At 43.7% G+C, this 26,114-nt stretch overlaps 2 protein-coding genes across 2 annotated transcripts; both read right to left on the bottom strand.

Annotated features, from left to right (window-relative positions):
• Positions 1–988: 988 nt before the first annotated feature.
• On the bottom strand, positions 989–2,056 carry LOC129445929 (uncharacterized). Its single transcript, XM_073874693.1, has 2 exons — positions 1,782–2,056; positions 989–1,699 (listed from the first exon to the last, which is right to left on the bottom strand). The coding sequence occupies exons 1-2, from the start codon at positions 2,037–2,039 to the stop codon at positions 1,229–1,231; spliced, it is 729 nt and encodes a 242-aa protein (XP_073730794.1). The 5' UTR covers positions 2,040–2,056; the 3' UTR covers positions 989–1,228.
• Positions 2,057–2,571: 515 nt separating this feature from the next.
• On the bottom strand, positions 2,572–4,527 carry LOC129446029 (uncharacterized). Its single transcript, XM_055206990.2, has 4 exons — positions 3,406–4,527; positions 3,145–3,319; positions 2,791–3,060; positions 2,572–2,709 (listed from the first exon to the last, which is right to left on the bottom strand). Exons 1-4 carry the CDS (start codon positions 4,145–4,147, stop codon positions 2,700–2,702), a joined length of 1,197 nt encoding a protein of 398 aa, XP_055062965.2. The 5' UTR covers positions 4,148–4,527; the 3' UTR covers positions 2,572–2,699.
• Between the last annotated feature and the right edge of the window lie 21,587 nt (positions 4,528–26,114).

Genomic DNA, 26,114 nt, shown 5'->3' with positions numbered 1-26,114 from the left:
GCGATCATATTTACAACTTCGTACACATCCAATTAACAAACTAATTGACACATTCACTTTTTAAAAAGTTTCAAATCAACAAAGCAAATCACAATTAAACTTAACTTACCTCGTTTGGTTAATCATCTGTTGAAATATGACGCTTTAATCAGCTGTTGTATACATATATAGGGGTTTCCAAAATTCCCGTACCAACATACGTAAACAGTACAGTAGCCAATGGGATTCGTTGACGTTTAAAAAGCATTGTTTTATTTTCACGTGGTTTTATTTAACTAATGAAGTTAATAAACATCGTTCAAGGTCAATGTTACGTTTCATTAAGCTGTCTTTACGTTGAAATTAATTATTTTTCGGGCGCCGTTTACTTCCGGGTTTGTGTTTACGTTTTTTTCAAAGTTACGATGGATTTTTAATTTAGTTTTAATTAATTTTATCTAACTGCTTTTAACGTTAGGGTGCTAATTCTCTTTCGACGGTGTTCAATGTTACGTTTATCATTTATTAATTTTTAGCGCCGGTCACTTCCGGTTTTCAGTTGCGCTCTATCTTAACGTTATTCTATCAATTTTTTTGACGTTATTAATTTTCTTTTGGCCAAAGGCTTATTACCTTTCACTCAAGATTAGTCTTTAAGTGTTATTTGTTGGTTTTCAAGTGTTTTTAATTCGTTAACTGTTTAATTATTGTTTTAGATTAGTTTTTCTTATGTGTTTTCATTTGGATTCGTTTCTAATGAATGTATTTATTAATAATAAATGTGAGTGTTTAATTAAATCTCTCTTGGTTTGATTTTTTGATGTACCTGTAATTTATTCAAAACCAGAAATGAGGACAAGTCAGACAATTGAACATTTGAACGTTTATTAATCACAAAAAAACACACATAGAACTGATTGGAACCGATTAAAACACATTATATTAACTGATTAAAAACACATTATTAAAAACACATTATAAGAACTGATCAAAAACACATTATATTAACTGATTATATACACATTATAAGAACTGATTAAAAACACATTATATTAACTGATTATATACACATTATAAGAACTGATCAAAAACACATTATATTAACTGATTATATACACATTATAAGAACTGATTAAAAACACATTATATTAACTGATTATATACACATTATAAGAACTGATTAAAAACACATTATATTAACTGATTAAATACACAAAATACAAAAAATCAACACACAAAAGTCAATTGCTCACTTTTTCATTTCCCTCAGAGCCCGCTGAACCTTTGCCCGCGCACGGCTTGCTTTGGCCAAGCCGGTCAGCTGATAAGAGGGACTCGGCCTCCTCACCGGCGACCCCTTCGCAGGCAACACCTTCAGAGGTGACAGGACCACCATGGGTTTCCTCCTGGTGGTCCTGACAGGTCTTTTAGGCCGTGCTGCCGGCTCGGGGGCTGCCGGCTCGGACGTGGCGGGCTCTGGGGCGGCGGGCTCTGAGGCGGCGGGCTCTGGGGCGGCGGGCTCTGAGGCGGCGGGCTCTGAGGCGGCGGGCTCTGAGGAGTCTGGCTCGGAGGTGGCCGGTTCCTGGGCTGCGCGTTCTGGAGACTCAGCCGGCCGAGGGGACGACCCCGCCGAGGACGGCACGACCGGCGGCTCGGAGGAGGAGGAGGAGTCTGCCACCGAGCTCTCGTGCTTGAGGTGGGTGGGGTACTCTTCCAAGCTCTAAAATGCAAGACAGAGAAAGAAGTTAGCATCAACACAAACACACCGTGGACACGAAAGAGACACACGAAAGACAACTAACCGAGGGAGACTCGAGCGAGGACACCCCCGACTCCTGATAGCGCACGGCCTCCTCCTCGGAGTCGCTCGTCGACGGCGGGGAGTCTGGCGGAGAGGCGGCCCTCTTCGCACGTTTCGCCTTCCCGCCGTGTTTGGACTTGGTCCGCCTCTTCAACGGCTGCCTCTCCTCGGCCGGCTTGGACGGCGACACCTCCACCCCCACCAACGCCTCCTCGAACAACCGGCGGTGCTCCACGGCCTGCTTTGAACTGAGGTTCATCGCGTAAAATTTATCGGTCGTGGCACATTAATTTGGCCACTTTCTGCCGGTTGTCCGAGTTGTGGGTGTTCCTAGCCTGCGAAAAGAGAGAAGAACAAGGCGGGTAAGTCAAGAGAGGGGCGTACGATCGAAATCACGGCAAACGGGGTTCTGCACTTACGTGGGTGGCGATGGAGGTGCGGACGTCGGTGAAGGTGGGCTTGCCGGGGAGTCCCATCGACACCCAAGCTCCCTGGAAGTAATTATTTAAATTCTTGCAGGGGTTGGGTGTCGACGTGAAAAAGAAGTACACCGCCTCCGGCCCGCCCACCAGGTGTTCCCGCAGCGCCAGGAACCTCCGGAACCAATGGTACTCCTCCTTCCTGAGGCTCAGCTGAGCCGGGCCAAAGGCCTGGTTTGTCTTGTGGAGGGAGATCTGCGAAAACACGGAGAAGAGAGTTTGTGAGCGAGACGTTCGAAAGGCGTGAGCATTTCAGATCTGAGCCAAGTAAAACACTCACGTTGATCAGATAAGAGCCCGTGCTGTCGGACTTGACGGCCTTCTCCACCTCTTTAATGGTCATATTCTGAAATACGCCCAGTCTGTGGCCGTAGATAGAGGCGAAGTAGGCCGTCAGGTGTCCGTACAGCACAAACTGCGTCTTTTGGCTCAAGTCCTCCTCAAGTTGATCTGTGGATACAAAAGCACACGTCAGTAAAACCGAGCGGTCGAAAAGGACGAAACACAAAGGGGCTAGCGACTTGGACCTACCCAGGATCCCCGGGATTAGTTTTAGGCACTCGGCGCGGCACTTTCGAAGCACCTTCTTGGGGATCAGCTGGCCCTCCTTGGCCTGCTTCACCCCAATCTGGTGCATCGTCACACCGCGCCTCATGCCGGATGGCCAGCATGGCCTTGTACGACAGGCGGGAGGACGGCGGTGGGGTCTCAGACAAATAATCTAAAAACTGAGCCACATTCTTTAGATAATGTCCCACGGTGGTCTCAGCCGCCTTGGTGGCCCTGAGGCTAGTCACCCACCTGCGGACACACACAAAGAAAGAGAGCCGAGTTAATGGCGACCCTAACGTCAAAACGACAGGGGAAAAAGGGCGCAAAACTCACTTCCGGATTTTATCAGTGTCATTCAGGAACTCCAGGGACGAGAGCCGGCTCTTCCCCGCCGCCATGAATGCGATGAAGGCCCGGATTCGAAAGATCTTGCCTCCCACGTTCTCATTCAATTTCCTGGAGGGATTGGGGCCCTCCTGGTGCTTCCTGTACTCCTCCAGGAAATCGTCTGGAGGGGGAGAGAGAAAGAGACAAACGTTAGCATTATAGACAATCGACGGGTGGATTCTGCCAGAAAGAAGAACGGATACTCACTCAGAGCGGACACGTGGTCGGGGAAGTGGGGCATCTCGCTTTCGTCCTCTTCCGGGACTTCAGGCGCGGCGGAGGACGGACCGGGCGTGCCCGCTGCGAAGGCTGAGGGAGGCGACAAGGGTGCCTGCTCGTCCTCAGGCTCCTGGAGAGCTTCCAGGAGCTTCTTTGTCACCCCCCTCAGCCGCTGAGAAGGCTTCTGGCCCCGCTGGCGCAAGAGCTTCTTGCACCGGCGGGTCACCTCTTGTAATGTGGACGAGAGCGTGTCAATCTGGGCGTTGAGGTCCGCCACTTGCCTCTTGTGTCTGAGGCGACGCCTCCTGCACGCCTCAGAGCCGCAGTCCTGCGGTTCGTCATCCTCTTCCTCGCCGGGGGGCTTCGGTGCCTCCCCCTCGGCCTGCTCTCCTTCCACCTGCAGGTCGAGGGTGGAGACCATGGCCACCGGCGGGTTGGTCGCTCTGAGGGCGGCAAGCTGTGCGACGATCTTTGCTTTCTTGCTCCTCGCAAAGGCCAGCCGGCGAGCCTTGGCAGTTAGCTCGGAGTGCCCCTGGAGGTGCCGGTCCATGCGCATGACCTCCTTCTCGCACCCAGGGACAGGGCAACGTCCTTTACAGACGTTGACCCTGCCAGACTCGAGCGCGAGAAGGAGGCGTCGTTCTTCCAAATTCCTCACAGCGTGAGTCACCTTGAGGTGCTGACTCAGCTGTGAGTAGTCTTTGTTACAAATGGCACAACGGGACGTCATGACTGTACTTAGGATATTTGAAGAATGGGGGAGCTCCAGAGGGACAGGGTTATATAGTCCTGGCAAAAGGGGCGGAGCACTGCTTCCGATTTAGACTGAAAAGTGAAGCGGGTTGACTTTATGGTCTAAAACGATAATAGACCCAAAAGTGAAGCGAATTGAATTTCCAGTCTATTTAGACCCGAAAGTCAAGCGCTTCACTTTTCAGTCTATTTTGATTTTTCCGTTTATAGAGCCGTGAATATGAGCCTTTTTAAACAGATTGTCACGCGCAAAAGATATTGAGGCCAAACTCCAGAAGAGCCTTTGTTGAAAATTTCAAAAAAAAAAAATCCATCTCGGCCAAGGAACGTCGTAGAGACTCGGGGCCGGTGTCGTCGTAAAGGGGGCGACGAGACCTTTCCGACGACACCGGCCCCGAGTCTCTAGGACCTTGCGTTCGGGAGGTATGAACGAATTTACGCTCACGTTCAAATGCCCCTAGCTCCGTCCCCGAACGTCGGCCAGACTCGAGCCTAGGCTCGTTCGAAAGGTCTCGCCGTCCCCTTTCCGACGACACCGGCCCCGAGTCTCTGGGACACTGCGTTCGGGAGTTATAAAGGAATTTATCCTCGCGTTCAAATGCCTCTAGCTCCGCCCCCGAGAGGGCCACGCCCTCGAATTTGGGTTCGTCGGAAAGCCCTGGACTCTCACAGGCCGAGAAAAAGAGCCTCAAACTTTGGGCCCCTTCTCTGGCAAAAACATTTGAGGCTAAACCGTTAAAGAGGCCATATGCGACTTTTTAAGAAAAAAAAAAAAAAAACAATTTCGGACCGGGAATGACGCGGAGACGTGGGGGTGGTGTCGTCGCCCCATTCACATCGACCCGACCCCCAACTCTCTGGGACCTCCCCTTCCAAAGATATAGCGAATTTTTTCTCGTATTCAGATGCCCATTGCTCCGCCGACGAGAGAGACACGCCCGCGTACTCGGACTCCTCGTAAAGGTCCGGCCCAGGGCTTTCCAACGAACCCAAGCTCAAGTGTCTCGGACCTTGCTCGGCTGAGAAAAAGAGCACTACACTTTGGCCTATTTCACATGTTTTCAAACACAACAAAAACTCCAAGTCCAACCTTTTTTTTTCAACGGTTCAAACGACGGTAGCTCCGCCCCTGATTAGGCTACACCCTCGTGAAACTGTCGGGGCTCCCGCGAGGACTGGGAAAGTCGTAAGCTCGCCAAATTCGGCGCGCGGCCTGCCATAGAGCTCCGGCCCGTCGTATCCGAAACCCACGCGACGACGGCGCACCGCGTGCCCGCAGGACCGCCGCAAAGTCCCGGTTTTAGGGTTCGCAACTCTGCTCGAGAGACGTTCTCGGCCGCGTCCTTCGGCGTCCCCGGCCGGCCCCTCGGTGGGATGTCACGCCGGGCGTATCGGGGCCGCGCGGCGTTTGGGGACCGCGCGGGGGTCGCGACACTTTTCCATTAAACCAATGCGTTTTTCCGCAATGGGTTTGTGGACGCGCACTTCCGTGACCCCGCGCGGTTTCAGGTGACCTCTGGGGGGCCCCCGACCGACATATCCGAATCTCGAGAACGTAGCTCCAAAATAAGACGACGTTGTCCAAATGTTCTCAAAATCACTGATCATGATCCTGTTGATGGCCCAGACCACCACCCCATGTTGATTGCCATTCGAGCTCCGTTTTGCAAACTTTTTTCCTGAAGGTCCCAGGGGTCTGTGCTTCGGGGGCCCGTACACCGGGGCCCCCAAGGGCGCGGGTGCCGAATTTCAAACAGTTTCGGGCCTGTGCGCCTTTACGGGGCCGCGACGAGGGCACTGACACGTCTCCATTAAACCAATGTTATTTTTCGTAGCGGGTTCGTGTCATCTCGTCCCCACGACCCCGAGACGTGCCGGATCTCGAAACCTACGACCGCCGAGCGATCGGCCGGTGGACGAGGAGGTGGTATGGGGGTTTGGTAAAGGTAGGGTCCAAATTGAGCAAAAACGGACAGGGATGACATTTTCGCATCGAACTCTGCGTCACAGGGCTCGTGAAGGGACGAAAGCCGGGCCCGTGACGTCCGTTGGGGGTTCGGACCTTTTCCCACAAAAGTAGTCTGCAAATGTACAAATAACAGGTCCGTGTCATCGGGGGGGTCGGGGAGGGTGGGGGGTTGCCATCCGTACACTTAATTTGCAAATGTACAAATAATGGGTCTGTGTCATTGGGGGGGGGTCGGGGGGGCGGTCTGGGTGGACGTTCCGCACAAATAATGGGCAAATGGACAAATAGTGGGTCCGTGTCATGGGGGGGGTCGGGGTGCGATCAGGGGGTCAATCCGCACAAATAATGGGCAAATGGACAAATAGTGGGTGCGTGTCAGGGGGGGGTCGGGGTGCGATCAGGGGGTCAATCCGCACAAATAATGGGCAAATGGACAAATAGTGGGTTCGTGTCATGGGGGGGGTTGGGGGGGTGGTCTGGTGGGGTCAGGGGGTCAATCCGCACCAATAATGGGCAAATGGACAAATAGTGGGTCCGTGTCATGGGGGGGGTCGGGGGGGTGGTCAGGAGTGTTCAAGGGGTTAATCCGCACCAATAATGGGCAAATGGACAAATATTGGGTTCGTGTCATTGGGGGCGTGTCCTGGGGGGCGTGTCCGAGTGTCAGAAGGGGTTGGACATTAAATCCGCACAGATAATGGGCAAATGGACAAATAGTGGCTTTGTGTCAGTGGGGGTCTTGGGGGGGTAGTGGGGGGCACCCCCATGACCCTTGGGCGCCTACTAGAGGCGTACGTACGGCCACTATGGATATGGTCAGGGTGGGGGTCGGGGTAATGGTAGGGTGACGATCGGTCATTAAGTTAATGGAGTCGGGGCTGACAATTAAGCCGTACGATCCCTCGCCCCCATGATGCTGACACTGTCAGATTCTGCGAATGGACTTTTTGACACAAACCCACGGGGTGCCCTTACCGCGGCTCCGCCGTGGTCCCTGCCTCCACCCGCGGCTCCGCCGTGGTCCCTGCCTCCCTGGCCCTTGGACTTTCATGGCCTTGGCCCACCATCCCTCCCCCGGGTCCACCTCCATACCACCGCCCACCTGGACTTATGTACTTTGGGGGGTTTTCTTTCTGGTGGGCGTCTGGAAGCCGCCCTTTAGAGGGGGGGCTATGTAACGTGTTCCCTGTGTCCCTGTGTTTTGTGATACTTGTGTTTTGATTTATACTCATGTCTCTGTGTACCTGTGTTCACTTGTGTGCATGTATACCCTTGTTCCCAGTTGTATCTCCCTGTGTTAATTAGTGTCTCCGCCCCCTTTTTTGTAACCATGGATATTCATTGTGATCATGCTTCTCCCCTTGTGTGTTGTCCTAGTTACTCATTGTTCCTGCTTTGTCATTGGTTATTGTCATGCATATATACCCTGCTTGGTCAGTCTGTGTTTGTGGTTTGTTGTATGATGTCGCAGTCCCTTGTGTGTTCCCTAGCTCTTGGTTTTTGCTTTGTTTACACATTTTACGGAATAAACTGCACTTGGATCCGCATCTTGCCTCATCGTCTTGTCTCACCTGGTCTCAGCCGTGACACATGGAGGGATCCATTTTGTTTTTCTACATTCCAAATATCAGCCGATAATTTGGCCGATTTTTGGCATATTTTAAATATTTTTTTGCAAAATTGACTGATTATTGGGCAGGCGCATCTGCAAGCACCTAAGCGTTGCTTAAAAACTCGTGACGCCGCTTCTTGCTGTCAGCAGATCTCTCCCTGACACTGATGGTACGTGTGAGACTGCAGCCGTGCCTTGTTTACAAACAGCTTTGTTCAACGATGGCGGGATTGCGCAAATTTAAAGCAGTCAGTACAACAGCGCGACAGGCTTACATCTTGCAGTGCACGGTTTGTGCGGTCACAAAAAGAAAGAGAGCCGCAGGCGCACCCTTTCTGTCTCTAAACTGTCTGTGTGCTTTCTCTCTCCCTTGTGCATATACCTCCAAACCAAACTGACACAATGGCGAAAGATTGTAAGACCAAATCATATCCAGCAAGGAAAAGTTTTCGGTGTTGTAACTGTAACACTTTGTTATGTCGAATCCCGGCTCGAGGTCCTTTGCCAATCTTATACCCCTCTCTTCAACCTATACTTTCCTGTCATCTCCTTAATTACTGTCTATCTAATAAAGGCAAAAATGGCCCCAAAAAATAACTTTAAAAAAAAACGAAAAAAAAGATGCTTTGTTAATTTTATAATGATTAAATAATTTATCAGGTCTGCCAAAGAAGGATTTTATCCTACAAATCATTTAAAGCCATGGTTAAAAAACACAGCAAAGAGCAAGAAATGATGACAGCAGAGTGTCAGATAATATCTTTGTCTGTTAAATGCATGCTGTGGAGGAGGTTGTAAAACTCTTCAGAAAGACCAGAGTCATAATTGTTTTTACTACATTGGCTTAAATGGTGACATTTTTGCATTTTAAAATATCTGCTTATGATGAGGACATTTTAATAATGATGTACAAACAGAAAACGGCCAAAAATATTGGCCAAGAAAATCGCCATCATATATCGGCCATCGGCTGCCCTTATTTCTAAATATCAGAATCTGTGACAATTAACGATAACATTACTTAAGCAATATCGCTCGAGTAGGAGTGTGATATAGCTCTATATCTTCACGGCTGTGATTAGGCCAGAGGCACGAGGCCGTAGGCCGAGAGCGATATTGCTTTTATACAACAGTTCGATGGCACACGTTTGAAAAACGAAAACTATAAAACAACAACAGAGTTATTTTAAAAGCCTCTTTGTTTGAGAACTACTTCTTCCACCACGGATTTGAGGGCGGCCAGAATGACAGGTACCACTTTCGGCTGCTTTGAATCTCATAACAACTCAATGGACGGAAAAGCCGTTTCTTTATATTACCGTTTCTTGGTCACAAATTGTAGTTTTAAGATTAGTTCAGTCGAGAATGTGTATGTATTATATTTAAATCTGCAGTCGATTAGTAAAGATAGCGCCTGTTTGCTTAGTGAGATTCGGTACGAATGAGAACCAAAGCATGAGCGGACGTCAGTGTTCATTCGCCCCGCTGACCACCGCCCTCTCTCGGCTCCATCTCTGACAGAGATTCCCTGGCTCTCTTGTTGGCCTTGTTTGTTTTTGATCGGCAAAATGAGATCAAATCAGCAGTATTTGGTGTCATGATCAAACTATTACTTGTTTTTTAATTCATATTTAATGTCTTTTGTGTTGTTATTGCTTTGGCGCGAGGAAAAAGTTAATAAAACTACACTTGTATAACGTTCCTATTGCTTTCCCATTTACTCGATACGCGATACGAGCATTATTTAACTTTGTTCTTGTCAGTACTATATAAAACGTTTTTTTTTTATAAGTGTCAGAGAGATGTTTTTGCATGCTGCTTATGAATATATCAGTGGCGATATCTCATAACATGTTTTAATAGGCACGTCACGATAAAGTAAATGATCAATGTCCACATTTAAAAGCTGCGGTGCTTTCCTGCAGTTCCACAGTGTTTTCGCGTTCTGGGAAGAGATATTGCTCCAGAAAAAAATTGTTTCCTTTCCTCTTTCCAAGTGTTAATCGTCCACACGATGTGACAAGACATAACTTCCATTAAGTTTAACGTAACATCCAAGAGCGCTGATCTTTGACGGAATAATAACTTGGTATTCACAGACTGATTTAAGAGCTAGTGAACTAATGAGACACACGGAGAGTTCAAAACAGCGCGTTTGTGTGTGTCCGTGTGTGGGTGCAGTTTCTCCATTCAGAGATGAGCCTGTTTAGGACCTCCATTCACTAGGTGGCGGAATGATACGAAAGGTGAAGCGGCTACGTTATCAGTAGAATATTGCACGCCTCTTAGCCAATCAGATTCGAGAACCAGAAAGAACTGTTGTATAAGATAAAATACATAACATAACGATAAAATAACAATAACATTAAGTTATCGTTATTATGTGGTCATTTGTTATAGTTTTTGTTATAATATCCCTTAAGGGTTTTATATGCTTCTGTTGTGTTATTCAAAATGTTTCTGGAAGAAGGCAGGCTGACAGTGAGTCGTGTTGATGGACTTCAGGTAAAACTTCCTAATGTTTAAAACGAATTTGTGCTCGTGACTAAAACACACGCACACTTCAGGTAGTGTGGTATAAATGTGCTTAAAGCGTTTACATGGACGCATCCATATTATTAATCCTTAATCGCACTATTTTTATCAAAGAATTGTGTTTACATGATGTAAAGTATATTCGCAGTATTGCCAAAATCCCATTGTAATTGCATTATGAGGGTGCATGTAAACATGGTTGTAACATTGTTAAATTTATGGCAAATTATATTTTGCTTTAATGTTTGTGTATTGTACTTTTAATGTGTTTCCTAGATGTAAGCTGAGTGCTTAGAAAGATGCCAAGCAAATAAAATGCTTTATTATTATTGACTGGCTGGAGCTGACAACATCGCTAAACTGCACTGTTGAACTAGACGCCACATAAAACATTAACACTTCCCTTCCACCTGAACTGTGTTTTTAACTTGGATGATTAGGTCTGGACATTGGTTAAAAAGTCCGCTGAAGATTGGCCTGAAAAGTCCGCTCCCATTCTCCCTCTCATAATGGGAGAGGGAGAGTGTTACTGCACTGAGTCGAAGTACTCCCAAAAGTGCTATTGCGCCATAAAATATAGTTCCTCTTTTAAATCCGCTTAGAAAAGCGCTACGTTTTATTTTGTACCACCAAACTTGCTCGTATAACTACTCGTCTTAAATAGGAAAAACGTTGATGTGTTTGGTCACTTCTAATTTTATCTCTGATTGGTACCATTGAATGAATGGGGCTAAGCTAAATGCTATCGAAGTTTCGCAGCGCGCTCCAGCGCTTACGTGCACGCACACAGATGATAGAGGGATGTATCAACAATTCTTAGTTAAGGTAATAACATAGTTGAAAATGAGTAGACTATTCCTTTAAGTTTTTACTTTATTTGCTAGTATTAGGGATGTTAACAATTAATCGATCTTCGATTAATTGTCGATAAGAATTAAATCGATAAAAATTAACGATTGTCGACAAAGCAAGCACGTGTGTCCGGCGCCTGCGCAAAGCACATACACAGCTGGTGAAAAAATTAAACAAGCGCGAAGAAGTTAAACAAGCCATGATCACAAAGATGCTTGATGCCAAACACTCACTTGGGCTTTATAACCTCATTCGAGACGAGGCTGGCTGCTAACGCATACTGAAAGCAAAGACCCTCTTCAGGGAAGCCTGCAAGATTAGCATAGCAATGCTGCTAACGCTGCTTTACACAGGGAAGGAGACCAGAAGCCGTTTTTAATAAACAGATTAAAATGTAAAACTTACATTCTGGCAAGAAACTGTTAAATGTAAACTGTAACTGACTGTCGTAACACTCTGAACGCCCACAAGATATATCATTGATCATCATCATTACTGGCTGAGCTACACGCTAAACGGATTTTTTAATGGAAGGTTGAAATCTTCATAATAAAAGCATCTTTGCTGAAAGTACGCTGCAAGTCTAAAGCTGAGGTGACGACGGGAAAAGTGCCCTTTGTGTGTTTCTTGGATATAATTACAACAAGCGATGTATCAACGACTCAGAAAGCGAGGTGAACAACTAGAAAAAGAACATTTGATGATAATGAAAACTTATTTTATCATGGACGCACGGACTTTCATCCGACTGTGCGGAGTGCCCGTTATGAGGCGGAGTTTACCGTGTCTATTAGTCATTATATTTCATTACGAGATTCAATTGATGATTTTTATCAAAACACCAACTACATTGACTCATTTTACAATCCCACTAGCATGTTATTTAGACAAAATAAAAACGTTTAATTCGCGTGAGGAAGCTGGCATTTTTACGCACACTTTTATGTCATTGGCTATATGTCACTGCTGTAATGGCTTATTGCACTATTACTGTTAACGATTATTCGATTGATTGATCGTTAATTTAAATGATCATCGAATATGGGAAATTGCATATTTTGACATCGCTAGCTAGTATATTAATTTACATTGTATGTTTCTAAATGATATCAATCTTATTCTTACTCGATTGTTACTAGCTCCTGGCGATGTACATCTGATTTTTTTGTGCAGAGCAGGGAAATAGAAGCAGAAAGTATAGATGATAAGGGAGGGGAAAACTAACTATGCTCATCCAGTCAAAACCAAGTATAGAGGTTTGCATTATTGCTGAGAAAATCAACACATGTTTGTGTACTGTTCTGTATTGTCAGATATAAAATTACTGTTTAGTTCACTAGATCTACTTCAGGACACTACATAAACAGTTGGCATCACTGCTGAAAAAAGTATACCAGCAAGACCAGCATATGTTGTGTTTTGGTGCTGGTTTGCTGGTGACCATCAGCATAGACCAGCTTAATTCTCATGATGGTTTGGTGCTGGTTTAGTTGGTGGTCATCATCAGCAGCATACCAGCACCACCAAGACCAGCATATGTTGTGTTTTGGTGCTGGTTTGCTTGCCTTTTCATTAAGAGTTCTTCATAGCCTACTTGTATGTTGAAAGACTAGATATGGTGGTGAGTGGGAACTATGTGCTTAGTAATAAGTTGTAGTAATAAGTGATAAGGGAGCATGTGAACTCAATCACTACTGATCAGCAAATGTGCATGACCTCGCGCTGCGCCGCTGCGGTAAGTTGCTACTCAAAAAAAAAATGTCCAAGGTTGTCTGGTCTGCTAAAGCCTTATATCTCCACATCAGAACATCGTAGAGACACAGATGCTGGACCGTTTAACTCGTTACTAGGGATGTCCCGATCAGGTTTTTTTGCCCTCGAGTCCGAGTCATTTGATTATGAGTATCTGCCGATACCGAGTCCCGATCCGATACTTCTATAATACATAAAAAAAGAATAAATAAGAGCGAAAAAACAGAACCAGGATGTTCCTTATGTCATGCCGCACGCATTGCTGTTTCTGTGTGGAGTCAAAAGAGTCTAACTCTGTGCCAGCGCATAACTACAGATGTGTTAAAAAATAATGAGAATATATATAGTATATGTACAGGGGATAAATTGGGATTTGTTTTGTGGGGATGCTCTGTTGGGAGGGAGGGTTCGAGGGGTAAAATGTTTAATCCTGATGACAGCAAAGTCAATGGTGTGTTTCAATGACATTTTGTACCTCTGATAGGATTTTATAAGTTTCAGTTTTAAAGCTGTGCCACATGTTGACCCAAACTTTAAAACCTGAACTTTAAATTATGCAAATCTATGAGTCTGACACCCTATATGCATTTGTTGCACATGTCATTATGCACAATTGATCAAACTTTGAAGGAAGTTATAAGAATCAACCTCCTTGACTAATTCTAGGCATAAGATAGGCTACCAAAAAGACTCAATTAACAAGAAAAACAACATACTGATTCAGCAAAATATCTTATAAAATAGCCATAGATATTCCCTAAGCTGGTCAGCAGTTAGTTAAAAAATACCTATAGTTAGGTCGTAATTAATCTGTATAATCAAAATACATTATTTTATTAAACTATACAATCAGTTGTATCCAGTTATCTAGTTAACATATTGTAATGAGATGAGTGACATGGCTAGACATACTTTAATACTTTGTTTCTAGACTTCTATTAAGTTTTCTCGACGTGGGCACCATTCTTACCTCTCTCTCTATCTCTCATCTCTACAGTATCCTGCGCGAATGCGCGTTCCTGAGGTTCTGAGTGAGACGCGAAGCTGCGTCTGAGCACATGGTGACAAAAACGATCAAAGCGTCGTTTAAATGAGCGTTAAAAATCCGGTTTTGTCGTGGGTTCCTTGCACGCACGAGTGTGAAGCCTATGAATGAATTTGAAAGCACGTCAATAGGCTTGTTCGACTTCATGCGGCGCCGCAACAATCGACAGCCGGGTGACGTCAAACTACCGCGAGAGTGATCCGCGAAATCATACGGAGGAGTTTGCTTTTAAATCGCTCTCGCGGAACTTGGACGTCATCCGGCTGCCGGTTGTTGCGGCGCTGCATGGGGTCGAACAGGCCTATTCTCTTCTCATCAGTTCACACGCACCAGCGCAGCGCGTACACTGGCGCAGATCAGAGCGAGACCTTGATGGATTTAAACCCTGCATATCTATCCGAGTCCTGATCGGGAGGTAACGTCCGATTCCGATCGAGTCTGAAACTACGTGATCGGGGCCGATTTCCGATCACGTGATCGGATCGGGACATCCCTACTCGTTACACGGAGTATAATCATTCTTGGATGATATTGTCCCCCGAAATTTGCCACGGCAAGCACCTCTTCACATTTTCTTTAGAAAATGTACCTATCTAGTTATTCTTATCCTCTTAAATGTGCAGAGAGGCTACACTTTACTAAATGGTGTAGTTTTGTCTTTACCTCATTTTTGCAAATGTTATTAGGCATTCTAAGCGAATCTGTGTGTTGATTTTTGAAATGTGTTTTCAAACAAACTGAGCGTACTTAACTCCTCCCCCTCCCTCCGTGCTTTCATGAACGCGCCCAAACCCAACCCCCAAATCCTTCTTGGCGTTTATTGGTTAGAATACTTTGTTATGGTTTTTTGGTGTAGGTTTGGCCAGTTTGTTGTTATTGCAGTTTGTGGAGCCTGGGCTGTCTACAGAGATTGTGGTTTTTTACAATTTGATCAGCGGGCAGGAAGCAAGCAGATTGTGAGGAGATGTTTGCTGTATGTAACAAATGTTTTATGGTCTAAAACGCGTGAATTCGCTTACAGCACCTTTAAACAAGGTTTACTGATCTTGGCCTAGTGAGCCAGCTCTACTGTTATAATGCATGAATTTAATTTGAATACTTTGTAGAACAGTAATCTCTTACCATGTTTAAGGGATACCCCACTTTTTTTTTAATATGCTCATTTTCCAGCTCCCCTGGAGTTGAGCTTTTGATTTTTGCCATTTTGGAATCCATTAAGCTGATTTCTGGGTCTGGCGCCACCAGTTTTAGCAAAGCTTAGCATATTCCATTGAATCTGATTAGACCATAAGCATAATGTTAAAAAATAACCAGAGTTTCAATATTTTTCCTATTTAAAACTTGATTCTTCTGTAGTTACATCGGGTACTAAATCTTCTAGGCAGATATGGTTAGGAACTATACTCTCATTCTGCCGTAATAAACAAGGACTTTGCTGCTGTAACATGGGTGCACCAGGCATAGTGATATTACGCTCTGTCGAAAATAGTCCCCAATTATTGAAAGTAACCAAGGGGACTATTTTCGGCTGCTGGGTAATATCATATCATTCCGCATCACTGAATTCATTAAATTACATAAATTAATTCAATGATATGATAAGCCTGCGAACTTGATGCGCGGTGGCTTGTTTGGTTAATTTCGCATATTTAACAATATAACAATTGCCCACGTATATTTGGCTTCACATGTTTTCTTATTTGTCCATGATAATGACACTATGTGTGTGAACACCGGGTCGGTCCCAGTTTAATTACTTTGCGTCCCGGGTCCGATTAAACTGAGTCGATCAGAGAACAGCCGTAAACAGAGTGCCCTAACACGCTATAGCGCATGTGCAGTCTCAAGCGTGCCTCAGGTTTCTATGGTGATAAAAACTTGTTTATATGAAGTCACGACCACGCGCTGCATTTCTTTTTCCCATTTTTATAATAGTAATATTAGAGCACAGAGATGGTAGCAAATAAGCAATGTTAACGCCAAGCAATTATAGCTCAAAACACACATTATGGTAAACACACGACTGATTGTATACATTGACTTCCATAGCAGGAAAAAAATATTTTGGAAGTATTGTGATAAATGATGAAGAAAATATTTTGATAAATGATGGTAAGCACACAGTTGACCATACCCATTACATTCCAGCATTTTTTTTTAATTCCTACTATACAAGTCAATGGTCACTATCTGAAGTGTGTTTACCATCATATTTATATTTTAGACCTACGTTGTCTATCATAAATATACTGTACATATTATTGTAAGTTTGATAGTCTTTCTACACCTCTCACAATGTTAATAAATCCCTTTAAAGGGGGTCATCTTTACAAGTACTGCAGTAAAGTAACAGTAAAGTGCATTCAGCTTTGTTCATGCCAAAGAGAAAGCTAAAGAGTTTGGGGTGGTTGGATTTAGGGCTGTTTTCGACTGATTTTCATAGTCAAAATCTGATTCGTTAGATTTTGCCATAGTCGACTGATAGTGAAACTTTTTTTTTGTTGATAGAAGCTAGGGCTGTCGTGGTGAAGGAATTTCCCCTGCTGTGATTTTGCGTGACTCACTAGGGCTATGCAGTTTAACCGCCTTCATTTACTAAAATAAAATGATTTAAATCCAGAACAACGAGGTTTATTTCATTACATATTTAAATTATAAAAATAGCAAATAAGAAAAGCATTTCTCTAGGGAAGACATATCACAAGGCATATCGTAATCTCACCACCCAACAGAACTATAGCATATTGCGTATTTCCTCAATATCGGGCAGCCCCATTCCAAAACGTTGTTTTAAAGCACTGGCAATGTTTGCTTAAGCCGTTGATTGCATTCTAATGCAGTAGGGAGATGGGAGAAAGTTCCAAAAAAAGTCATTTACAACTTTTGTTTTTTGTTTCATAGATGCTCCAGAAAGGGTCAAGATTCCAGGTAAGAGACCCTGGACTGAAAAGGAGAAAACAGCAGTCAAACGACGAATGACGAAGTTTATTGCCCTTAAGAAGGTTCCAGGAAAAGACGAATGCCTAATGTGTATTGCCAAAGAATCTCCAGTCCTAAGTGCAAGATCCTGGAAAGATGTGAAATATTTCGTTTATAATGAAATTGCCAAAGTGAAAAAAAAGCTTGCATTATGAACTGGTTTGGATGTATAATGTTTGTTCTTTGTGAATCTGGTTGTGAGCAGGAACAGACACCTGTAAGCCTCGGAATACTCGGGGTACTCTTTAAAGTTAGGGATGGAGTAATTAGCATGTGATTGTCACTGCGCATCTCGTCAGTGAAGCCAGTTCCGTGATTAGAAGTAAATCGCCGTCAGCTGCTTTCAGATAGAACTGGCATTTACTACACAAAGCTGTAGTTCACTGACATGCTGGGCCATATTGCAGGCGATACGCGGAGATAATGCAAAATTGACCCAATTGTCAGTGAACTATGGCTTTGTGTAGCTGTGAGCAGACAGTATCAGTTAATGTATTGGATATTGACAAAACGCCAACCATAAATGTAAAGAAACAGATTTTCCTAACAACCTTATTTCTTTAAAAAAGCCCAAAAACCCTCAACCCATGATTGTTTAATGCAACTTGCAAAAATAAGAAGCCCAACGTCGCGTATTATAAGCGGACTTGGCAACTATGTTACAGCCACGGACTCCGCGGATCGGGCGGATGACGTGACGAAAAATAATATTTTAATTAAATTCGGGCGGTTCAAATTAAAAAATATATATGTATACATTATTGTTATCTGACTATACCTACATCCAAAGAAATCGAGCACACTTTGAAATAGTCATTTCATCAGGCAGTAATATGGCTAGTCGGTCTATGGCACCACATCCTCACTCCCAACTCGTCACATATTGACTCTTGGGCAAGACCCCTCGGCGTCACTATATTACTAGCATATATATATATATATATATAAAATGTGTGTGTGTGTGAGACCCGTCATGGAAACCAGTGATACAAGTCGGCAGCACAAGTTTCAAAGTTTTTTTTTCAAAATTTGTGATTTTCGTTTTATTGCAGAATCTGTTAGTTGAGACGATTATCGACGACGATATTAAGCATTTTGCAGATGATAGACATCGGCCATTTTAAAAGCTGATTTACCGATAAAGTTATATAATTTTGAAATGCGGTATTTTGGCTCTGACGCAGCCATGGATTTAGTGAGAGCCGTCAGAACACAGAACAGGGCACTCTATTCAGTTGCCTACAGCAATGCCTGCCTACGGCCCATCTGATTTGTTGGGAGTCACGAGTTCCGCCAATCAGTATAGGAGGCTGAAGACACCGCCGAAAGCACTTGCTAATTCGAGCTGCTTTGCAATGATTTCGCTCTGCAAGTCGACACTGCAATACAAGAGTTAAGCACACGTTTCAGGCAGTTGACCGAGCTGGCATATGCACATCATTATAAGTCATTTCATTTTAAAAATACAAGCCATTTTAAAGCATTAGGAACTTGAGCACTTCCGTCTTCACTCAGTGCGCTCTTATGCACGCGCAAACAGCCGCCTTGTCTCAAGTTGCTTGCAACAAGTAACAGATCAAGTTATTTTTTTGCGACTTGTTTATTAAATATAAATGTTCAGATACACACACTTGTGTGCTTAAATGCCTGTCTTGGCGACATATATACTTAAGGAATAGGCTGTTGAACCAACTAATTGTGCCAATGATATGGTATTAATGTAATAGTTTTATGAAAACATTTGCAGTCTTTTTAAAAACATACACAGTGAAGCTATGAAGGCAAGTACATTATTTTCATGTATTATATAATACAAATTGTTTAGTTAATCATTATATCCATATGATGTGCAACATGATTAACTGAATAGTTCTACTATTGTATGCAATTATAAAATCATCAGAAAAGAATTAAAGGCGGAGTGCACAATGTTTGAAAAACGCTTTGGAAAAGGAGACGGGCCGACTACCAAAACACACTTACAGCCAATCAGCAGTAAGGAGCGTGTCTACTAACCGACATCCTTGCCGGGTTGCGTATGTGTGGGGCGGGTCTTTTAAAAGAAGGTCCAGATTCTATTGGGGTAGGGGCGTGTTTGTTTAGGTGATTTCAAATATCAACATTGGCTTTCAAACATTGTGCACTCCGCCTTTAATATAAAGAGTTTCGTTGCAAAACGAGATAACTCAGTTTTTAACATTTTTGTCAAAACATGTTCATTATTATGTTATCATGTTACCATTTTGTTTTATGGTGCTACTTAGCTGTATGTTTTAAAAGAGCTGTGAATCAAATAATCAATTTTAACTTGATAATTTGTTATATAAGAGGTCATCATACTTAAATGAACATCCTGCATGTTTCAGAACTGAAAACATCCGTGCTACTGAAATATAACAGTTTTTGGCACCAAGCCAGTATTACGACCGAGTGAGGAATTCAGAGAAATATGATGTCAGAGTAGAATTAAAGAAACTTCTTGAACCCACTTTTGTAGCCCCTCCCACAGCTTCGCGTGACACACGTGTGTCTCAACAATCAGTAAACATATCTTTAAAGATTGCCAAATGTAACCAAAATGACTTGTAAATAATTTTTTTCTGAGAGACTTTTATTTTGACGCGGTGATCTGTTATGATAGAGTAACCATGGAAACGGAGTTCCAGTTTTCAGTTGTGGAAGAACCATCTATGGGAAGAACACAAACGCTGGATAACGGAGGCTCAGAACATAACATTAGGAATGCGTGGATAAAGGTTGTTTTTGAAGAAGTTCCAGGTCGTGGGGGGGGTTTGTTTACATTGTGTACCGTGGATTCATTTGTAAAGAAGTTGATGCTGGATTTGCAGAGAGACTGTTATTAAAAGCACCACTAATATTTGATCTGACAAAAATGACACAGCAATAACGTAAATAAAGTAAAATGTTTTACTTATAGTGAAATGCAGTAACTTAAATGCAGTGTTCTGTTGTAACATCTGTGTCTAAACGCGTATGTTTGCAGTGTGTAAGTTTTAGCGGCATCTAGTGGCGAGGTTGCAAATTGCAACCAACGGCTCAGGCCACTGCTCACCCCTGGCTTTTGAAACACATAGAGAAGCTACTGTATCCACCACCGGATAAACAGGTCATTATCAGAGACAACTTAGTAATAAAAGTTTGTCCGTTAAGGGGTTCTGTAGAAACATGGCAGCACAAAATGGCGACTTCCATGTAAGGGGACCCTCTGAGATGTAGATAAAAAGGTCTCATTCTAAGATAATAAACATATAACGGTTCATTATGAATGGTCTTTATACACCACTGATAAAATAGTTTTGTATATTATTTTGCATTTCTGTCAAGAGATCCTTCTAACAATTAAACACTGCACCTTTAACAATACGCTTGTAATTTAACGTTAGAAATATACAAGTTAGTGATAAGGAAGGACTTACCAGCCGCAATTTAGATTATGATGCCCGCTTAAGGGCCAGTCACACCAAAAGCGTTTATGGCAGTTGCAGGCGCCTTTTTTGAATTATATTCCATGGGCAGGGTGCGTTTGCGCGCTGTTTATGCGCGCCAAGCGCCTTGCGTTTTTTTGCCGCCTGCCGCGCACGCGTTTTTGAAGGAGCGCTGAGAGCGGAGAAGCGCCCGACGTCATCCGCGTCTTTGCATTGTCCAATCGAATGAGGGGAGAGGCGGGCCTTACGTTGTGGTGAGTGAAGTTTACAGTTGCTTTGAAGAACCGGACTCCACTCGCTCACTCTCTCCTGTGTGTTTGTGCACCTCTCATCCTCAAACAAGGTCAGAGCAAGCGCCCTCTTTTTAAAGTTTCTGCTAATATGACAGTTAACAGCAAAAGAGCGCTCACGCTTCAATATTTGATTGACAAGACAGCTGACTCTGTGGTTGCTTAGCAATATGAAAAGCTGCGTCGCACTGCTCTTTTTTTTTAAAAAGGCAGTGCGTCGCGCCTTGCGTTTGCAAGTGTTTAAAGCGCTTTTGGTGTGACTGGCCCCTTACTGTGTTGTATACGGTAATTTAGGCAAGTTGCGTTTAAAAGGTCAAACACTCAACAAAGCTTTTTATTATATAACTGTGGTATGTAACGTTACGTTTATGTAAGAGCAACCTCGCAAGCACAATAGAAATATACAAAGTTATTGATGAGGATTTATCAGCCGCAGTTTAGATTTTAATGTGCGCTTACTGTGTTGTTTACGGTAATTTAGTCACGTTGAGATTAAAGTTTTGTTTACACTTTACTATACGTATTGTCGTTTATATGTATCATCTTTAGAATCTTTTGTGGGTCAAACATATATGTGGTCGGCTGCTATTTTTACACATTAAAGGTTCTCTAAGCAAATTCACGCGTTTTAGACCATAAAACCTTTTTGTTACATACAGCAAACATCTCCTCACTATCTGCTTGCTTCCTGTCCGATGATCAAACTGTAAAAAAGGCGATCTCTGTAGACAGCCCAGCCTCCACAAACTGCAATAATAACAAACTGGCCAAACCTACACCAGAAACCATAACAAAGTGTTCTAACCAATAAACGCCAAGAAGGATTTGGGGGTTGAGTTTGGGCGCGTTCATGAAAGCACGGAAGGGAGGGGGAGGAGTTAACTATGCTTAGTTTGTTTGAAAACACATTTCAAAAATCAACACACAGATTCGGTTAGAGAACCTTTAATGTTTTTAAAACATTTCCACTGTCCAAAGCTGTCCAATCATAGCAGTGGGCATTTATGTCTAGGTCTTCAATGCGGCCCGCCCCTTCAAACAAACCATTTCTCCAGAGAGCCACTAATCCATGTTCCAAAATAGTGTATTACTTATTGCTTTTGATGTTTTTGAATGTAAAAACCATGCGAACATTATAAGTAGACATCAGACAACAGTATAAAACAATAAAATCAACAAATTCACCGCCCCTTTAAGTTATGAAGGTTTAAATCAAAAGAAACCAACTGCAACTGCAATTGAATTGATATTAATTGGAATGCACAACCAAAAAACAAGATTTCTGAAAAATAAAAAAACAGTTATCTCGTTTTGCAACAAAACACTTCATAAATTTAATTCAATAAATTTTTATGTGTACATATAGTTTCACAAGTTCGCCCTAACATCTAATCTGATTGCGAAAGTAAGCATATTTTGGCGTGCTGTCCTGGGGGAGGGCTCAGGATTCGGAGTGAAGCTTGATGCATAGGACAGCAGCCGGAGAGTAAAAATATTTCTGCATTCCCCCCCAAAATATGCATGTTGAGAAATATGCCGGCCGGCCGACCGGGAGAGCTTAGTGGTTCTTGATAGGAACTGAGGCTCGCAGTGTCGGACTGATGAGCCCTGCGTGGGCTAGAAAAGGAGAACGAATATGATGCGCTTTAAATGCTGTGGGCGAATTAGCACGTTGGACGGCGGGCTCCTGCTGCGCCCGGAGGGAGCCAGCGGCTCTGCTGCACCGGGCAGGGGGATCCCCATCCATCGCAGAACATGGTATAGTTCAGGCAACAGACGGGGTGTTCGCCCTGCGACCGAAGGGAGCCGTGGGTCTGTTGCACCAGGAGGGAAGCCCTGTCCGATGCTGAAAGATTGACAAAAATAATGAAATGATAATTAGATGAGTTGTGACTTATGTATATGAACTTATGGCCTGTTGATCGGAATAAATGTTTAACCAATCATGGCTGCATGTGCTTCTTTAATGTGAAGATGATAATACCTGATGTTGCTTTTGAAAGCGTCTGATGACCATCGACCGAGGGCTTGTATCTGATTTTGTGATGGACCTTTTTGAGCTGCAGTAGTTGCTGCTCTGATGTGAAATGAGTGGCTAGAAAAATGCTCCACGGGTAAACCTGACAGAGCTATGATTCGTTTTAAGTGTTTTTGGAACCAAAAACGTGTAACGGGATGGTTGCAGTCATCGACGAATATAGGGTCCATTGCGGATTTAGACTGAGCATTCCTGAGTTTTAAATAAGACAATAGAGCCTGATACGGTTGAATTGGGGATGGGAGATTGAAAATGTATATATAATGGCCTTTCTTTTCTTGGTCCGTCTTACTTTGTTTGATGAAGTAAGCGATTGTTTCGCTATCGAGAATGGACAAGTCGGAGATAGTCGGGTGGATTTCGGGTTGAATTTGGAGTTTATTGCAATTTCGGAGCATGTCAGGAAACCGAAAAAAGACAATAAAAACATGGCATCAAGGGTATGAGCTGTATGAATCGAATGATAACCTGTGCGGAGAATTTGGATACATTTTGTGAGGATTTTCAGGGTTATAGGTTGTCTTGAATCTATTTTTGAAGGACAAGAGCGCTGGATTCCTTTAATTAGAAGAGAAGTTTGAGAATTATTTATTTCGGGGGATGAGAAACCGTGGATTAATTTATGAAAAATTGGATGCCGCTTAAATATCCTTTAATTGACCCTACTTGGAGGTTCTTAACGGAATTGAGGTAGGAAATAAATGAAGTGATTGTGAGGAGAGAAAAATCTGGAAATTGCAGGTTAAAAAAAAGGTGAAATGTTTTGAAACATCTCCATGCTGTTAGATATGAATTAATGGCTCTAGGTGAAACTGCTTGGAGAATAGAACCGAGTGACGCGTCGAGGAGCCCTTTTAAAGGATGCGTTATTATGGGAATATGAGTTGTGAATAATGAGGTACTGGGGTTGGTGATGGGTCTGCCTCCGGAGCCAGCATTCTGAATTTCTGGAACATAAAACGAGAGAGAGAATCAGCTATTTGATTTTTGGATCCGGGAATATGTTTAGCTGTTATGATAAATTGATCACAAGCTGAAATCCAGATTAGACGTCTTAGTAGTGGCATCAGCGCGAGGGAATGAGAGCGGCCTTTATTTATGCAATGTACGTTTGCTTCATTATCGCAATATACCAGGATATTGCTTGTCAACCAGTTTTCCCCCATAGAAAAGCAGCAACGACTATTGGGTAGAGTTCAAACAGCGCGGAGGACTGGGGAGAGTTGAGCATTTGAGGGGGACATGTGGACGCGAACCAGTACCCTTGAAAAAATCCACCGAAAATAGTTGAATGTCTTCGGGAAGAGAAAGCAGATCGCTGTAGAAAAAGTATAAACCGTTCCATTGTTTCAGGAAGGTAATCCATAAATTTAGTTTGTTCCGAATTGCTTGATTAATGTTAATTTGGTCATCTAATGCATGCACGGAGGATGCAAGTGCGAGGAGGTGTGAGATGAAAGAGTGGCCTTGCGGAATTATGCGCATTGTGAAATTAAGATGACCGAGCACGGATAAGAAATCGCGTTTGGAGCAGTTTTGGCTTTCTGCCAGAGAGGTGGCTATTAGGATTGTCCTATCGACTTTTTACTTTGGCAGAGAAGCTTGGAATTTGACTCAATCTAAATTAATGCCTAAAAATTCGATAGATTGGTTTGGTCCTAAGGACTTCTCTTGCGCGATGGGAATTCCCAATTCGGAAAAAACCCTGTGAACTATAGTAATGTTTTCGGCTGGGATGGCATTGGGAGGAGATATGACAAGAAAGTCATCAAGCAGGTGTATAATGTGAGGAATTGAGTAGTTGTTGGACAGGATCCAGCGGATTGCTTCTAATAACATATCGAAAATTTTTGGACTACTTTTACGCCCAAAGGTAAGGCGTACTGAGAAATAAAACTTTCCGTGCCAACGTATCCCGAATAAGTGCCATGAGTCTGGGTGATTAGGCATCACTTTGAATGCAGAAGTGATGTTTACTTTAGCCAGCCACGCGCCGCGACCTACATTTTTTATCATGGTGATTGCTTGGTCTATGTCGTGGTAGAGCAGAGAATATTCCTCACAGGGTATAAGGCTATTTATGCTGGAGACTGGGCAGTTATGTGGAGCTGAAAGGTCGATTATTAATCGTTTTTTCCCCGTAGATTTTCTGGTAGCTATTCCAATAGGGCTAATGCGAAAAATTTTAAAGGGGGGATTCTCAAAAGGGCCGATCATAAAGCCCGACTCTACTTCTTTTTTTCTGAAATCGTCTACTGCATCTGGCTCTGCGAGTGCGCATTGGAGATTGTTGCATATGAAACTATGGGAGAGTATTTAGTACCAGGATTAAAACCTTGTTCAAGGCCGGATAGTAGATAGTCGATAAGTAGTTTCTAGATTTTTTTTATTGGAATTCCTCATGACAGGGCATATGGTACGGGCATGAGCCCCGCCACAATAATTGCAGACATGCAAGTATTTGCAATGCTGTCTCACGCATTTCCCCCTGTTGAAATTTCCGCACACCTGGCTATTGGAGAAATGGTGATTTTCTCTGCTGCTGAATTCCGGTGCTGGATTTGTGGTTGCTGGGCGAGGGACGTAGCTGGTGGATTTTAATGCAGTTGGTTCCGGGCAGGGTCCTATGGCGGGATTGATTTGGGGGCATGAGGTGGTAGAGTGAGCTACTGATGGGCAAACTGCGCATGAGATGTTTTTGCAGCTGAAAAAAACTCTGTTATGGAGATCGGAATCTAGGGCGACGCAATATGGACACTGGTTCCACTGGGCAATGCGTACTGCACATTTTGCCGAAAATAATTTATTGTAGGTGTAAAAATGTGTTCCGCTATAAGACAACGCAAGATCTGCTATAATTGCCAGGTAATCGTTAAGTTTGCGGGGTCTATGGGGAAAAACGGAACCAATTATTTCTGTGCAGCGACTGAAAGCAATTGTGAATTTCGAAAAGAAAGGGGGCGTGATGAATTGTGAGGTGTGTTTTTTAGAGTGACTGCAAAATCTCTGCAATCTATTTGGCGGTGAGATTCGAGGGGAGGTATGAGAGAGAGGAGAGATGGAAGATCTATGTCTGCACCTGTTAGAATTTAATTCTTGATGGTGATTGACACCGGAGGTGGTTCCAGAGCAGCAGCATTCGGTGGGGTAGGTAGAGGTGTTGCTGTAAATAGAGTGTATAAAGTTTTTTTTGTAGATAGATTAGAAATGAGATGAGGCGCTGAAGCCGTTTGCGGAGGCAGCCTCATGCACGGATCAGAGCCTGGGTCTTGGGGTAGCCCGTAAGAAGATGTAGAATGGAAAGGAGGACATACGGGGGGCGTCGCCGTTTGCGGAGGCAGCCTCACGCACGGATTAGCCCCTGGTGCTTGGAGAAGCCCGTATGATACGGAAGGTGGAAAAGTGGTAGGAGGCCAGTGCGTTGTA

The sequence above is a fragment of the Misgurnus anguillicaudatus genome, chromosome 12 (assembly GCF_027580225.2).
Source record: "Misgurnus anguillicaudatus chromosome 12, ASM2758022v2, whole genome shotgun sequence".
In the NCBI taxonomy this organism is placed as follows: Eukaryota; Metazoa; Chordata; class Actinopteri; order Cypriniformes; family Cobitidae; genus Misgurnus; species Misgurnus anguillicaudatus.
The sequence above is the reverse complement of the archived record's forward strand: the minus strand, read 5'-3'. Positions and strand labels throughout refer to the sequence as shown.

Bases quoted from the DNA above. Each gene is read 5' to 3' on its own strand.
- LOC129445929 (XM_073874693.1), bottom strand. From the start codon at position 2,039: ATGAACCTCAGTTCAAAGCAGGCCGTGGAGCACCGCCGGTTGTTCGAG. The intron at 1,700-1,781 runs GTTAGTTGTCTT...CTTGCATTTTAG, and splicing joins CCTCGCTCGAGTCTCCCTCG to AGCTTGGAAGAGTACCCCAC.
- LOC129446029 (XM_055206990.2), bottom strand. From the start codon at position 4,147: ATGACGTCCCGTTGTGCCATTTGTAACAAAGACTACTCACAGCTGAGT. The intron at 3,320-3,405 runs GTGAGTATCCGT...CTCCCCCTCCAG, and splicing joins CGACCACGTGTCCGCTCTGA to ACGATTTCCTGGAGGAGTAC. The intron at 3,061-3,144 runs GTGAGTTTTGCG...GTGTGTCCGCAG, and splicing joins GACACTGATAAAATCCGGAA to GTGGGTGACTAGCCTCAGGG.